This window comes from Salmo salar, chromosome ssa02, assembly GCF_905237065.1.
Source record: "Salmo salar chromosome ssa02, Ssal_v3.1, whole genome shotgun sequence".
Taxonomy (NCBI): domain Eukaryota; kingdom Metazoa; phylum Chordata; class Actinopteri; order Salmoniformes; family Salmonidae; genus Salmo; species Salmo salar.
In genome coordinates, this window is record NC_059443.1 from 9,874,288 (window position 1) to 9,889,126 (window position 14,839).

Here is a 14,839-nt window from a genome sequence, read left to right on the forward strand (position 1 = left end):
ACGCCGCGCTGACGTTGACAGTTAAAGGCTTTAATGGGACTGAATCAGACCACGGTCTCTGGTGACGCAGGAGAGCGAGCTATAACAGGCCACAGGTACTGGTCATGACTCCGCCCAGCCACACAGCACCTCATCAGACTCAGGAAGAAGAGAGACGGGTAGAAATACAAAGTCTAGGTTAATCCCTGCTCACAGCCTCCAATGAATTGTCTCTGTTAGCTGCCAATGAAAGCTTGTCTGTGGAGAAAGTGGGGTGATTTTGTTAGGTATGACTGATTGATTTATGCAACGTTCCAAGACATGCGTTGTATAATATACTGTTGTTTATATGCAGTGCAAATATTTTCAGTTCTTCTGCTGGGGCGGCAGGTAGCCTAGTGGTTAGAGTGTTGGACTAGAAACCTAAAGGTTGCAAGATCAAATCCCTGAGCTGACAAGGTAAAAAAAGTATGTTGTTCTGTTCCTGAATAAGGCAGTTAACCCACTGTTCCTAGACTGTTGTTGAAAATAAGAATTTGTTCTTAACTGTCTTGCCTAGTTAAATAAACATCCTTCAGAGTTGAATAAGGTAATTATTTGTGGAATTAGTAATATTTCAGCAATATTGTAACACAGTATTCCTGGAACTGATTGTGAAATGATAATGGTATCATTATGTGACTAGCCATTCAGGAATTTCCTAGCCTAGTTAACCAGCTTTCTGTGTGTCAGGACTTTCCATGTGTGTAGTTACCCAGTAGAGTTTTCATTTCTCATAATAGGAATTGCATTGTCATAACCCAATTTGTAAGTCGCTCTGGATAAGAGCGTCTGCTAAATGACTTAAATGTAAATGTAAAAATAATCCCAATCCTAATGCCTGGACGCTTGAGACTTCCTCTGTTTAGCCTGACGTCACCTGGGACCTGTGACCTGTGACAGCTCCAGGTCTCTAGGCTTTAGGATCAGAGCTGGTCTGTTACTGTGACAGCTCCAGGTCTCTAGGCTTTAGGATCAGAGCTGGTCTGTCGATGTGACGGCTCCAGGTCTCTAGGCTTTAGGATCAGAGCTGGTCTGTCAGTGTGACAGCTCCAGGTCTCTAGGCTTTAGGATCAGAGCTGGTCTGTCGCTGTGACGGCTCCAGGTCTCTAGGCTTTAGGATCAGAGCTGGTCTGTTACTGTGACAGCTCCAGGTCTCTAGGCTTTAGGATCAGAGCTGGTCTGTCAGTGTGACAGCTCCAGGTCTCTAGGCTTTAGGATCAGAGCTGGTCTGTCGCTGTGACGGCTCCAGGTCTCTAGGCTTTAGGATCAGAGCTGGTCTGTTACTGTGACAGCTCCAGGTCTCTAGGCTTTAGGATCAGAGCTGGTCTGTTACTGTGACAGCTCCAGGTCTCTAGGCTTTAGGATCAGAGCTGGTCTGTCACTGTGACAGCTCCAGGTCTCTAGGCTTTAGGATCAGAGCTGGTCTGTTACTGTGACAGATGGAGCAGTTATTTTCATTATTATTACATTTTTACACCACGATGTCCATACACACAATACAAATATATTAAAGACAGAGAACTTTACTATTTACATTGCAAGACTGACAGATCTTTAATCCCCCACTACCTTCTCGGCACGACAGCCAAATTCCCCTTTAGATAGACTACATAGAGATGGATGGATCAGGAGTTTCCTAACTCTAATTACCCTAATTTACTGGGGATTATGTCGCCTGTGGAGATAAAAACAATCACTAATTGTAGACCGTGTTTTCCATGATGTAGGTACTTTAGGTTAGCCAGGCAGATAGATAAGTCTTACTAGGATAGATATATTTAAATCTCACTAGAATAGATACAATGATGTCCGGTATGCATGGCTCTGCAAACCCAACATTGTAAACTCTTAGAATTTGCAATCAAATTGCCTCAATCTAAATCTAACATTTTAATGTAACTCAAGCTTTTAGGTAGCTGATAATTCCCAAGGCTGTCCAAATGCTCTTTTTAAGAAAAACAAAAGCAGTGTATGGGCTACAGTATGAAGCTGTTTAATATAACAGAAACAAATATAATTTAGTTTTATTCCAAAATGACATAGATTCTTTTGCCACTTGAGTATAGCCTAGCCTGTGAGCTGTGCATTCCCTCTTCTGTGTGTTTCCCATGTTGTGTTGTAATAAAAGCATTGAGGGTTTAACTGTTTGGCCAGCTGAAATAACACAGTCCAACTCCTTTCTCGCTTTCTCTCTCCGTCTCTCCTTCTCTCTCTCTCCCTCTCTCTCTCCCCTGCCTGTAGAGTCATAAAAGCGCTGAGCAGGACTCTATAAATAGCACTGTGCTGGCTTCATGCCCCTGGCTGGAGGACAGGTCAAATTATGAAGGAAAAGAAGATGACAATTTTAAAGGCGTAGCCCGCTAGCTTAGCCAGTAACTCAACCCGCTAACGTAGCCTGTAACTCAGCCCGCTAGCTTAGCCTGTAACTCAGCCCGCTAGCTTAGCCAGTAACTCAGCCCGCTAGCTTAGCCTGTAACTCAACCCGCTAACTTAGCCTGTAACTCAGCCCGCTAACTTAGCCTGTAACTCAGCCCGCTAGCTAAGCCAGTATCTCAGTCCGCTAACTTAGCCTGTAACTCAGCCCGCTAACTTAGCCAGTAACTCAGCCCGCAAACTTAGCCTGAAACTCAGCCCGCTAGCTTAGCCAGTAACTCAGCCCGCTAACTTAGCCTGTAACTCAGCCCGCTAGCTTAGCCTGTAACTCAACCCGCTAACTTAGCCAGTAACTCAGCCCGCTAGTATGGCCAGTAACTCAACCCGCTAGCTTAGCAAGTAACTCAGCCTGCTAGTTTAGCCAGTAACTCAGCCCGCTAGCTTAGCCAGTAACTCAGCCCGCTAGCTTAGCAGTAACTCAGCCCGCTAGCTTAGACAGTAACTCAGCCCGCTAGCTTAGCCAGTAACTCAGCCCACAAGTTTAGACAGTATCTCAGCCCGCTAGCTTAGCTAGTAACTCAAGCCTGCTTAGCCAGTATCTCAGGCCTGCATAGCCAGTAACTCAGCCCGCTAACTTAGCCTGTAATGCAGCCCGCTAGCTTAGCCTGTAACTCAACCCGCTAACTTAGCCAGTAACTCAGCCCGCTAGTTTGGCCAGTAACTCAACCCGTTAGCTTAGCCAGTAACTCAGCCTGCTAGTTTAGCCAGTAACTCAGCCCGCTAGCTTAGCCAGTAACTCAGCGCGCTAGCTTAGCAGTAACTCAGCCCGCTAGCTTAGACAGTAACTCAGCCCGCTAGCTTAGCCAGTAACTCAGCCCGCAAGTTTAGACAGTATCTCAGCCCGCTAGCTTAGCCAGTAACTCAGCCCGCTAGCTTAGCCAGTAACTCAGCCCGCTAGCTTAGCCAGTAACTCAGCCTGCTAGTTTAGCCAGTAACTCAGCCCGCTAGCTTAGCCAGTAACTCAGCCTGCTAGTTTAGCCAGTAACTCAACCCGCTAGCTTAGCCAGTAACTCAGCCTGCTAGTTTAGCCAGTAACTCAGCCCGCTAGCTTAGCCAGTAACTCAGCCCGCTAGCTTAGCAGTAACTCTGCCCGCTAGCTTAGCCAGTAACTCTGCCCGCTAGCTTAGCCAGTAACTCAGCCCGCAAGTTTAGCCAGTATCTCAGCCCGCTAGCTTAGCCAGTAACTCAGCCCGCTAGCTTAGCCAGTAACTCAGCCCGCTAGCTTAGACAGTATCTCAGCCTGCTAGCTTAGGCAGTAACTCAAGCCTGCTTAGCCAGTATCTCAGGCCTGCGTCTATCAGTGGTCAGAGAGAACACTCGACCTGACGTGTATGTTATGAGTCTAATTATCATGTAATGGGTTCTCTACGGGGCTCTGATGGAATAATACACTGTTCTGTTTTTAGAGCCAGACCAAAGCGATTGCTTCCTTCCCCCTGCCATTCAAACAGATCATGTGGATGTATTATCAAACAATGAACTATTTTGTTCCTCTGTACCAGTGGAGGCTGCTGAGAGGAGGGCGGCTCATAATAATGGCTAGAACAGAGCGAATGAAATGTCATCAAACAAATGGAAACCATAGAAACCATGTGTTTGATGTATTTGATACTATTCCACTCATTCCGCTCAAGCCATTACCACAAGCACGTCCTCCCCAATTAAGGTGCCACCAACCTCCTGTGCTCTGTAATGCTATCAATGCACAGCACTCCCTAGTGACCTAGTTCTGATGCAGTAGTTTGTGCTTTTAAAAAACCTGTTGTGTCACATGAAAGACTATGAAAGGGACAGTGTTGTCCTGTGTTTTAGACAAGGACAAACGGAAGCAAAGCTGAAAGCTGTTACAGTTTTTTTACAGTTGCTAACAAGCGTTTATACTTATACTTGAGATACTAAGATACTTTTTCTAAACTCTTAACACAGCAACACACCTTCATCACACAATTAGCCAAATAGTTAATGTTCTGCTCAAAACCACATTTTGTTCATTAAATTCATTTCAAAATGCTAAAAAACTTTCTCTACATACACTAATCTATCAAAACACGGCAAACCCGACTCAATATCTAATCATTCTGTCAAAACACTAGCACATGTTTTCTATCCAAGAGGAGCATATAGTCAATCACAGCACAACGACTTTCAAAATACTAACAGTTGATGGCATTACAAAAACTGCATTACTTTTCAGGTTTCGGTTCTACCTGCATACATTAGACAATATGAAATCCATAGTTTTTTATAATTCAGTTTCCTTTTGCATTTTTTGGTTGAGTGTCGAATGTGTGCAATTTTGGCAACATACTATCTAAAAGTGAATGACTCATCTTTACTTCATAGAATGCACAGTAGAAAAAAATAGGAAGTGCTGCAGTAAAAGCGTTATTAGCAACATGAAATTCTTGGATGGGCTGCAAACCAGTTTGTGATTACATGTGAATGGTGGAATGCTACATTGTCCCATGCAATCACAAATGTCCTCATGTTTCTTCCCACCTGTTCTCTTTCTGCTTCTGGCACCAGTTGTTGGTGGAGGTCATCTAAACTCAAAAGAAGGCGCTCAGTGTTGTAGGGACCAATCTGGCATTTCTGCAGGACCAAACCAGCACTCCAGATTGATTTGTTCCTCTCTGACCCGGCACATCAACGGTGGCCCTTTTCCCGATGACGTTTCTTACCCACCGATGTGTTTTTGCCAGGTTAAACCCTGCCTCGTCTACATAAATTATTTAATGTGGGGTCTGATTAGCCTCCAATTCCATGACTAACTGAAAGAAATCAAACACAGTATGTGTAAATGCTTTTCACTATGTCCTACTGTACGTACTGTAACCCATGTTAACATGTAGAGTAGCATAGTGTCCTACTGTATGTACTGTAACCCATGTTAACATGTAGAGTAGCATAGTGTCCTACTGTATGTACTGTAACCCATGTTAACATGTAGAGTAGCATAGTGTTAAACTCACTATTGAACAAGACATATTGGATAGACACCATACCTGGACGTATTGGTGCCGGAGTTCCTTGACCCGCTCACTGTTCCTTTCAAAAGGAACTGTGTACAACTGTTTCATTCCAACTCTGTGTTTGGTCAGAGTCCGAGCCAATGGTAGTCAGGCTGATGCTTTCCACATTTTGAAATAACAGGTTGTCCTCTACAATTCTGGTCTGAATTTTCTCTCTGTTTTATTGCATTGTCAGCAATGACCAATCCTACAATGGCATGCTTTTGGTCTTCACTGAGGAGCTTTCTTCTTCCCCCAGAGGGAGGAAAACTCGATGAAACCTTCACTCTTGCGCAGACATTTAGAAACAAAACATGCCAATTTGAAAATAAGCCACGGGAGATTTTTAAGCGAGAATTAAGACTTTCGAGTAGTAAGACATGTATAAAAGCAACAGATACCATTAATAAGAAGAGGCTAGAAGCGTCTTATATGGTGACATGGCAGGAGATGTTTTGAAACAATTACTGCTTTGCATACAAGCCAGTGAATTCTATGCGTTACAGCTGGATGAGTCAACAGACGTGGCGGGCCTGGCACAGCTCCTGGTATGTTACGTTTATGGGGGGTCAATTAAGGAAGACTTCCTCTTCTGCAAACCACTGGAAACCAGGACAACAGGAGAGGATATTTTTGAAGTACTGGACAGCTTTGTGACATCAAATGGACTTTGGTGGTCAAGATGTGTTGGTATCTGTCACGGCTTCCGCCGAAGTCGGCTCCTCTCCTTGTTTGGGCAGCGTTCGGCGATCGACGTCACCGGCTTTCTAGCCATCGCCGCTCCATTTCTCATGTGTCCATTTGTTTTGTCTTGTTCCATACACACCTGGTTTTCATTCCATAATCACACTGCATGTATTTAGTCCTCTATTCCCCTCCATGTCTTTGTGTGTAAATGTTTATTGTTATGTGGATATTGTCAGGCGCCATACTTTTGTTATATTCCGTGTTTTTGGCACGTTTATGTTTTTATGTGCTGTCGTTTTTGGACCGGAATTAAAGTGTGCCTGTTTACTACACTCTGATCTCCTGCACCTGACTTCGCCTCCGTACACACCCCTAACAGTATCTGTACTGATGGCGCAAAAGCCATGACAGGAAGACATAGTGGAGTGATAACGCGCGTGCAAGCCTTTCTCACACGACTGGCCTATCTGGGTGATGTTTTTTCTCGCCTGAATGATCTGAATCTAGGATTACAGGGACTCTCCGCAACTATATATTCAAGGTGCGGGACAAATTGAGGCTATGATTGTCACGTCCTGACCATAGAAAGATGTTATTTTCTATGGTAGAGTAGGTCAGGGCGTGACAGGGTTTTTTTTTTTAGTTTATTTTTTCTATGTTGTCAGGTTCTAGTTTTGTATTTCTATGTTGGGTTTTGTTTGGGATGATCTCCAATTAGAGGCAGCTGGTCCTCGTTGTCTCTAATTGGAGATCATACTTAAGTAGGGTTTTTTTCCACCTGGGTTTGTGGGAGATTGTTTTTTGAGTAGTGTGTGTTTCAACTCTGCGTCACGGTTTGTTGTTTTGTTCTTTAGTTTATGTTTATGTATCGCATAGTTTCACAGTGTAAATAAAATGTGGAACAACACACACGCTGCACTTTGGTCCGCTTCTCCTTACGACAACCGTGATGATGAAGAAGTTGGAGCTCTTCTTTGTCTGCATTAACAAGGACAACACACAGGTCTTTCCGTCATTGTATGATTTGTTTGTGTGCAAATGAACTCAAGCTTATGGACAATGTCAAATGTGATATAACAAAGCACCTGAGTGCGCAATTACGCAGATACTGTCCCGAAATGGATGACACAAACAACTGGATTCGTTATACCTTTCATGCCCTGCCTCCAGTCCACTTACCACATCTGAACAAGAGAGCCTCATCGAAATTACAACAAGTGGTTCTGTGAAAATTGAATTTAATCAGAAGCGACTGCCAGATTTCTGGATTTGGCTGCGCTCAGAGTATCGTGCCTTGGCAAATCCCGCTGTTAAGACACTGATGCCCTTTGCAACCACGTACCTATGTGAGAGTGGATTCTCAGCCCTCACTAGCATGAAAACTAAATACAGGCACAGACTGTGTGTGGAAAATTATTTAAGACTGAGACTCTCTCCAATACAACCCAACATGTTGAGTTATTCACAATTTTCAATGAACAAATAAAGTTGTGTATGTAGGAGGGTTAAATAAAGAGCAATATTATTGATTATTATTATATTATTATTTGTGCCCTGGTCCTGTAAGAGCTTCCCACAAGCCGGGTTGTGACAAAAACTCATACTCATTTTTATGTTTAATAAATGCATTGTATATGTGTGGCAGGCTTACAATGGCAAAAAAACATTTGAGAGTGCGCTGACCCTGGTGCTATAGGGGGTGCACAGCTGGAGGTTGAATGTTTGAAGGGGTACGGGACTATAAAAAGTTTGGGAACCACTGCCTTAGGGCATGCTTCCTCACATGATTGGCTGGCTCAGGGCATGCTTCCTCACACGATTGGCTGGCTCACGGCATGCTTCCTCACACAATTGGCTGGCTCAGGGCATGCTTCCTCAAGAGCAGTACAGATTTAGGATCTTAATTTGATTACTATTTTGTTGCTGAGAATGTTCCTGCACAGCAGGAAAGGCACATTTGTAATGTATTCAAGGTTTAAAAAAGGTTCTAAAGTTTGTAATTTGCACTTTAAAATGTAAGACTTGATTTGCCCTAATGAAACATGTATTAACACCTTCAAAAAAATGCCCATTAATTATAATCCACACAATAATTCACATTTCTTGTTGCTGCAGGATTATTTTCCTGTTGTAGCAATACCACACAGTAAAACATGACATGTATGTTACCCAACAAATCACAGATCTAACTGGATATTGTGGAGATGAAACATATGATGGTAGGTAGAGACAGATGCTGATGCAGGGGAAATACAACTGGCTGAAATGAAGATCCTACATCTGCAGTGTCCTGGATGCACACTGACCCCTGCTCTCTCTCCCTCCTACAATCTGAGATAATAGTTACTATTCCACTTGGTCAGGTGGTTGGGTCAGGGTGATCTGGGAGGGTTGACACAGTTACTTATATAATACATGTGTTTGTTTAACATGCAGAATATGGTGCTTGTTTGTTACTCTCAATGACTAAGCAATCATCTTGAGAATGAACTAATAACCAACCTATCAGATATGGACTGCTTGAACTAATATCCAACCTATCAGATATGGGCTGCTTGAACTAATAACCAACCTATCAGATATTGGCTGCTTGAACTAATAACCAACCTATCAGATATGGGCTGCTTGAACTAATAACCAACCTATCAGATATGGGCTGCTTGAGCTAATAACCAACCTATCAGATATGGGCTGCTTGAACTAATAACCAACCTATCAGATATGGGCTGCTTGAGCTAATAACCAACCTATCAGATATGGGCTGCTTGAACTAATAACCAACCTATCAGATATGGGCTGCTTGAACTAATAACCAACCTATCAGATATGGGCTGCTTGAACTAATAACCAACCTATCAGATATGGGCTGCTTGAGCTAATAACCAACCTATCAGATATGGGCTGCTTGAACTAATAACCAACCTATCAGATATGGGCTGCTTGAACTAATAACCAACCTATCAGATATGGGCTGCTTGAACTAATAACCAACCTATCAGATATGGGCTGCCAATAAGAATATAAGTTACGTTGTCAAAATACAGAATATCACAGTCACCATAAACTACCATGAAAGTAAAACAACAGTAGCAAGACCTTGTAAGGATGAGGAAATATATTTCATTTGGATAGTATGTTTTGCAAAAAGTGATATAAGGATGAATCTTGTAAGAGAGAAAGACATGAAGAATCCCAGTTGAGAGAGGGTAGAGAGATAGAGAGAGATGAGAGATAAATAGAGGGAGTGATAAATAAAGTTGAAATGAGATAAAGAGTGAGAGATAGTGAGAGAAAAGAGCAAGAGAGAGAGAGAGAGGGGGAAGAGAGAGGAATCAAGCAGAGTGAGCCTCCATCTGCAGCTTGGCTGGGCTCTGCTCTGGGAGAGAGGGAGGGAGGGAGTCAGTCAGGAGACATGCCTTCTGGCAGGAATCTAGCTGTAGAGCTGTAGAAGAGACAGCTGTGTTTGGTGGAGGTATTTTTAAACGCATCAATGCTGCTCCAATCCCCTCGCCTCGGCCCTCCTATTTATAGCCGGGGCCGGCCATTGTTCTATTTCTGTCACCTGTGGGCCACGCTGTTGTTAATTCACATGCAAATGAAGCTTGCACCCTCTCAGGCTCAAGCATTACTTTCCTGTGAGAGGTTGACGGGTAAACAGTGCACGGCTTAGCTCAGCTCTGACTAGTACACCCCCCACTGGAAGGTTGAAACACAGGCAGGCAGGCTCACTCTCACCGCTCAGACATTACTGAGAGAGGAACAGAGAGGAGAAGACAGACAGACGAGAGAGAGACGACAGAGAGAGAGAGAGAGATCAGAGGGAATAAGAGCAGGGTAGTAGCTCAGTGTCACAACAAGAGAAGAGAATCAGACTGCCAGTCATCTTCTAACTCTGTCTGAACAGGGACTTCTTGACTGAAGCTCTGTGTTCTATTGTGCTGTGTAGTCACAGTATAGTGAGGGAAGCCTCACAGAGGGAGTGTGTGGGGTGGTTATTGTATTGCGTTTCAGCACAGCAAGAGAGAGAGAGTTTCCTCAGAGGAAAAGGAGGAGAGCTGTTTCTGTCTCTAGTCGCTGTCGTTCCCCTGAGTGTGTGAGAGGGTTGGCTCTTTGGGGACAGGAAGAGCAGGGCTTGCGATGCGACCTGAGCGCTGAGTGGAGTATGCTGCAGACGATTTACGAGAGCGAGTCAAATTTCTCCACCACAACAAACGAGCTCGTTGGCCACCAGCGACTCTTGGACCAGCAGAAGATGCACAACGTTAACTCAGGTGACCAGACCCACCACGCTCTCTCTCTGCTCCTAAAGGGATAGCCTATCTTTCTCTTTTTTCTCAGGATTTTTTTTAGCACTATTATCCGCTCTCTCTTTTTCTCTCTATCTCTCTGTTTCTCTTCATCTGGTGGTCTGCCGCTCTCTCCTTATTTCCCACTCTCTCTCTCTTCTTCTCTCTCTCTCTCTCCCTACCTCCCTCTCCCTCTGTTTCATTCTCTCAACTCTCCGGTCTCTCCCAGTCAGTCTCTATCTATCTGCCTCTGTGAAAGGAGGGCTCCAAACTTCTCAGCACAGCAACGCGTTATGATCAGGCACTGCTTTCTGTATCCAGGTATTTACATGTGTGATTTTATACTGCATGGTTTTACAGTGTGCAGTGCTTATGGATGGGCAGTTCCTCCTTGTATTCATTTACTGTCATTGTTTCTCAGTTTGCTTGTGTCTGAATGGAGTAAAACAATCATGTTTAAAACTGTCTGTATAGTGAGTGTTAGTAAATACACATAGTTTTATCATTGTGTGGATATGGACTGAATGCACTGTTTGGATTTGTTTTGGTGCATATTAATAACACTGTGCTTTTTACAGTCATTTTCACCACAATGAAATGGCATGAAACCATGAAAGGGATGTTGTGTTTGGATAGGGAGGCTTCCATGTCAGTCTTCACTTTTTGAGGTATAACAGTTACAGGAAATGCCATGGTAAAAATACAGACAGTACAAGGCAAAGGGAAATGAACATCAAAAGATTATCTCTGTGTCTCTGTGGATGTTTACCAAACACAATGACATTCTATTTCTGACCTGAGAAATGAATCTCAGGGTTCAAACGAATCTGACATCATTCTGAGTAATGTCGGTTTACGGTATTCACTCAATGTGAGTCACTCTGCTATTCTCTGCCTTTTGGACTTGTGGTAGTTCAGAAAATTCACTTGGCTCTTGTCATCTAATGGGTCTAGGGCTGTTGGAGCAGCATTGTATTCTGGGAAAGCACACACACTACAGTAAATGTCAGGAGTTTTGGTGGGCAGCATTGTTATGACAATACACAGATTGAGTCATGTACTGCGTATTGTAGGCAGAGAGTTGCATACAGGAAATGAATATTATGGCTATTGATTTGTCAATAACTTGTGAACATCAGAGATAAATGCTGAAATGATTAATTTCACACATCCTCACATTGATCACCAAGGATACCACATGCGCTGTGGACATGACTCTTATAGTGTGCTTCTGTAAACTCAGTGTTTTTCTCCTCATAAGCGTTGTACTGTTGTCTGTTGCAGAACTATATTTAACCACCAGTACAGTATATTAACTACAGAACAAACAAATCTCTACTTCATTAACTACAGAACTAACACATCTCTACTTCATTAACTATAGAACAAACACATCTCTACTTCATTAACTACAGAACAAACACATCTCTACTTCATTAACTACAGAACAAACACATCTCTACTTCATTAACCACAGAACAAACACATCTCTACTTCATTAACTACAGAACAAACACATCTCTACTTCATTACCTACAGAACAAACACATCTCTACTTCATTAACTACAGAACAAACACATCTCTACTTCATTAACTACAGAACAAACACATCTCTACTTCATTAACCACAGAACAAACACATCTCTACTTCATTAACTACAGAACAAACACATCTCTCCTTCATTAACTACAGAACTAACACATCTCTACTTCATTAACTACAGAACAAACACATCTCTACTCATTAACCACAGAACAAACATCTCTACTTAATTAACCACAGAACAAACACATCTCTACTTAATTAACTACAGAACAAACACATATGTACTTAATTAACTACAGAACAAACACATCTCTACTCATTAACTACATACTGCATTGTTATTCAATTCTCTCCTATTCTATTCTGCTCTGTTCTATTATATTCTATTATATTATGGCTCTATTCTGTCCTATTCTATTCTGCTCTGTTCTATTCTATTCTGTCCTATTCTGCTCTGTTTGATTCTGTTGTATTCTATTCTGCTCTGTTCTATTATGTTCTATTCTGTCCTATTCTATTCTGCTCTGTTCTATTCTATTCTGTCCTATTCTATTCTGCTCTGTTCTATTATATTCTATTCTGTCCTATTCTATTCTGCTCTGTTTGATGCTGTTGTATTATATTCTGCTCTGTTCTATTCTGCTCATTTCTATTATATTCTATTCTGTCCTATTCTATTCTGCTCTGTTTGATTCTGCCCTATTCTATTCTGCTCTGTTCTATTATGTTCTATTCTATTCTGCTCTGTTCGATTATATTATATTCTGTCATATTCTATTATATTCTGCTCTGTTCTATTATATTCTATTCTGTCCTATTCTATTCTGCTATGTTTGATTCTGTTGTATTCTCTTCTATTCTATTCTGCTCTGTTCTATTCTGCTCTGTTCTATTCTGCTCTATTCTATTCTATTCTGTTCTGTTCTGTTATATCCTGTAGACAAGCTGAAAGGTAGTACAATACATGATCCATGGTAGTCAGCAGAACAAGAAGAGCAGAACAAGTGTGAATAAGGCTCTAGCATGACACATTATATCTCCTCTGCTCTGTCAATAGAGCACCAGGTCAATCCCAACATCCATTGCTGCTTTTCTCTTTCCTTCAAGCCATGCATTTCAGGTCTTCTTTTTCTTCTTCTTCTTTTTCTTATCGCAGAACATTATCTGCCAAACAACAAGATATTTTAAGTGCCTGAAATTCAGGGTTCTTGCTTATTCTGTGGGTCAGCTATTCTTAGGTGTGTTATTTTGGGCTTATGGCATTAGCCAGCTAAGATTAGGCGCCTTGCCGTCTTTATCACTCCATCTCAGCAGCCAGCAGCACACCCCTGACAGTCCTTTGGAAGGAGAGATATTCTTCATTTATCATTTACCTATTTAGTGTGTGTGTGTGTGTGTCTGTGTGTGTGTCTGTGTGTGTGTGTGTGTGTGTGTGTGTGTGTGTGTGTGTGTGTGTGTGTGTGTGTGTGTGTGTGTGTGTGTGTGTGTGTGTGTGTGTGTGTGTGTGTGTGTGTGTGTGTCTGTGTGTGCCTGTCTCTTATTCTGGTTTCACTTGTTGACAATTATATTTTCGGTTCTAAAAATAGCCTTGTCACATGTCTTTTATGATGGCTGCATGGGAGGCAGGGAGGCACCACAGTGACTGCAGCACAGCACACAGGTCTGTTCTGTTGGACTAAGACCATGGAGACAGGGTAAACAGGGTAAAAAGAAGTTAGGAATTTGACCTAGTGAAGCTCACATACAGAAAGATACACATACATTCATTTCCTGACAGTACACACGTTAGACATAACATCTGAAACCATCTAAAATGGTGTGTTATGAGTGGGTTTATAATCACATTCAATGGTGATGAAGCTGTCCTTGCCACTATCTGGAGAACCAACATGCATAAAGGTTTCTGTCCAACAGAGCTCTTCATGAAATCACACTTCATTTAATAACACTCTCATCTCTCCGGCTTTCATGTTGAAGAAGCTCAATGAATTCAGAGGGAGGAAGACAACATGTCTTTGTGATTTTAATGAGATGAGCCATGTAGCAGTGACATCAACATGTTCTAACGTGACCAAAACAAAGTGCTCAGACACAAAGGCTTTTTGAAAAAGAGAAAATGACTAATTAGTTAACTAAATGTAATGTCAGGAAGTGGGACTGTTGAGAATAATAAAACACAAAACAACACTGTGTTTATGATGCGCTATAATATGACCATGACCTCTCTTTTGTCTGCTGCTCTCTCTACCGTTACATTCATTTCAATCATCTGCTGCTTAACAAAGACTGTCATTGGTCAATTAGATTTGTATATTGCATTACAGTTACTCTGTACCCCTTCTGCATTACAAATATGTAACAAGATGTTTCTCTTGAACTGTTAAACAATAGTTGAACGTTCCAAATATACGGTTTGAAAATTAAGAATCTATAAGCATAGTCTTGGTATCAAGCAATTATTTCTTCACTCTAATAATTTGATCCAAATGTGATGAAATTTAGAGGAACAGCTGTTATTGTGTAATTTCTAACACACAATGGGACGATCAGAGTTTCTGTATCGTGTGACGCTCTGTTGAGTTGCTCTGAATGTGCCGGGCCCACATCCTTCCATCACTGGGCTGATGCTTGGACCTGTACAAGGAAAAGGACAGGCTTTGCATGGCATCCTGTGGAGGTAGTAAAGTGCTATACAAATGTGAAACGTACAGTTCTCTCTCTGTCTGCCACCGTTATGTACATTATCTTGATTGTGTTGCTATGTTACTGTACATTACAGAACAGTAGTGATTTTGGGAGGTGACAGAGTCCTATAGACTGTATAAAGCAGTGCCCCATGGTTGGACAGTTTCAT

At 42.2% G+C, this 14,839-nt stretch overlaps 1 protein-coding gene across 10 annotated transcripts in view; it reads left to right on the forward strand.

Moving 5' to 3' along the window:
* LOC106595161 (histone deacetylase 9-B) overlaps nucleotides 1–14,839 on the forward strand; it is a 96,464-nt gene that overhangs the window by 29,019 nt on the left and 52,606 nt on the right. For 2 of the 10 annotated variants that reach the window (XM_045697251.1, XM_045697252.1), the window contains exon 1: nucleotides 9,772–10,423. The exons of 1 other annotated variant lie outside the window; for it this stretch is intronic. In XM_045697251.1, coding sequence (XP_045553207.1) covers nucleotides 10,315–10,423 — 109 coding nt within the window. In that variant the 5' untranslated portion in view covers nucleotides 9,772–10,314. Of the gene's footprint in view, nucleotides 1–9,769; nucleotides 10,424–10,504; nucleotides 10,760–14,839 lie in introns of those variants that run through there. 7 more of the 10 variants (XM_045697259.1, XM_045697257.1, XM_045697258.1 and 4 more) reach the window with 7 other exon arrangements.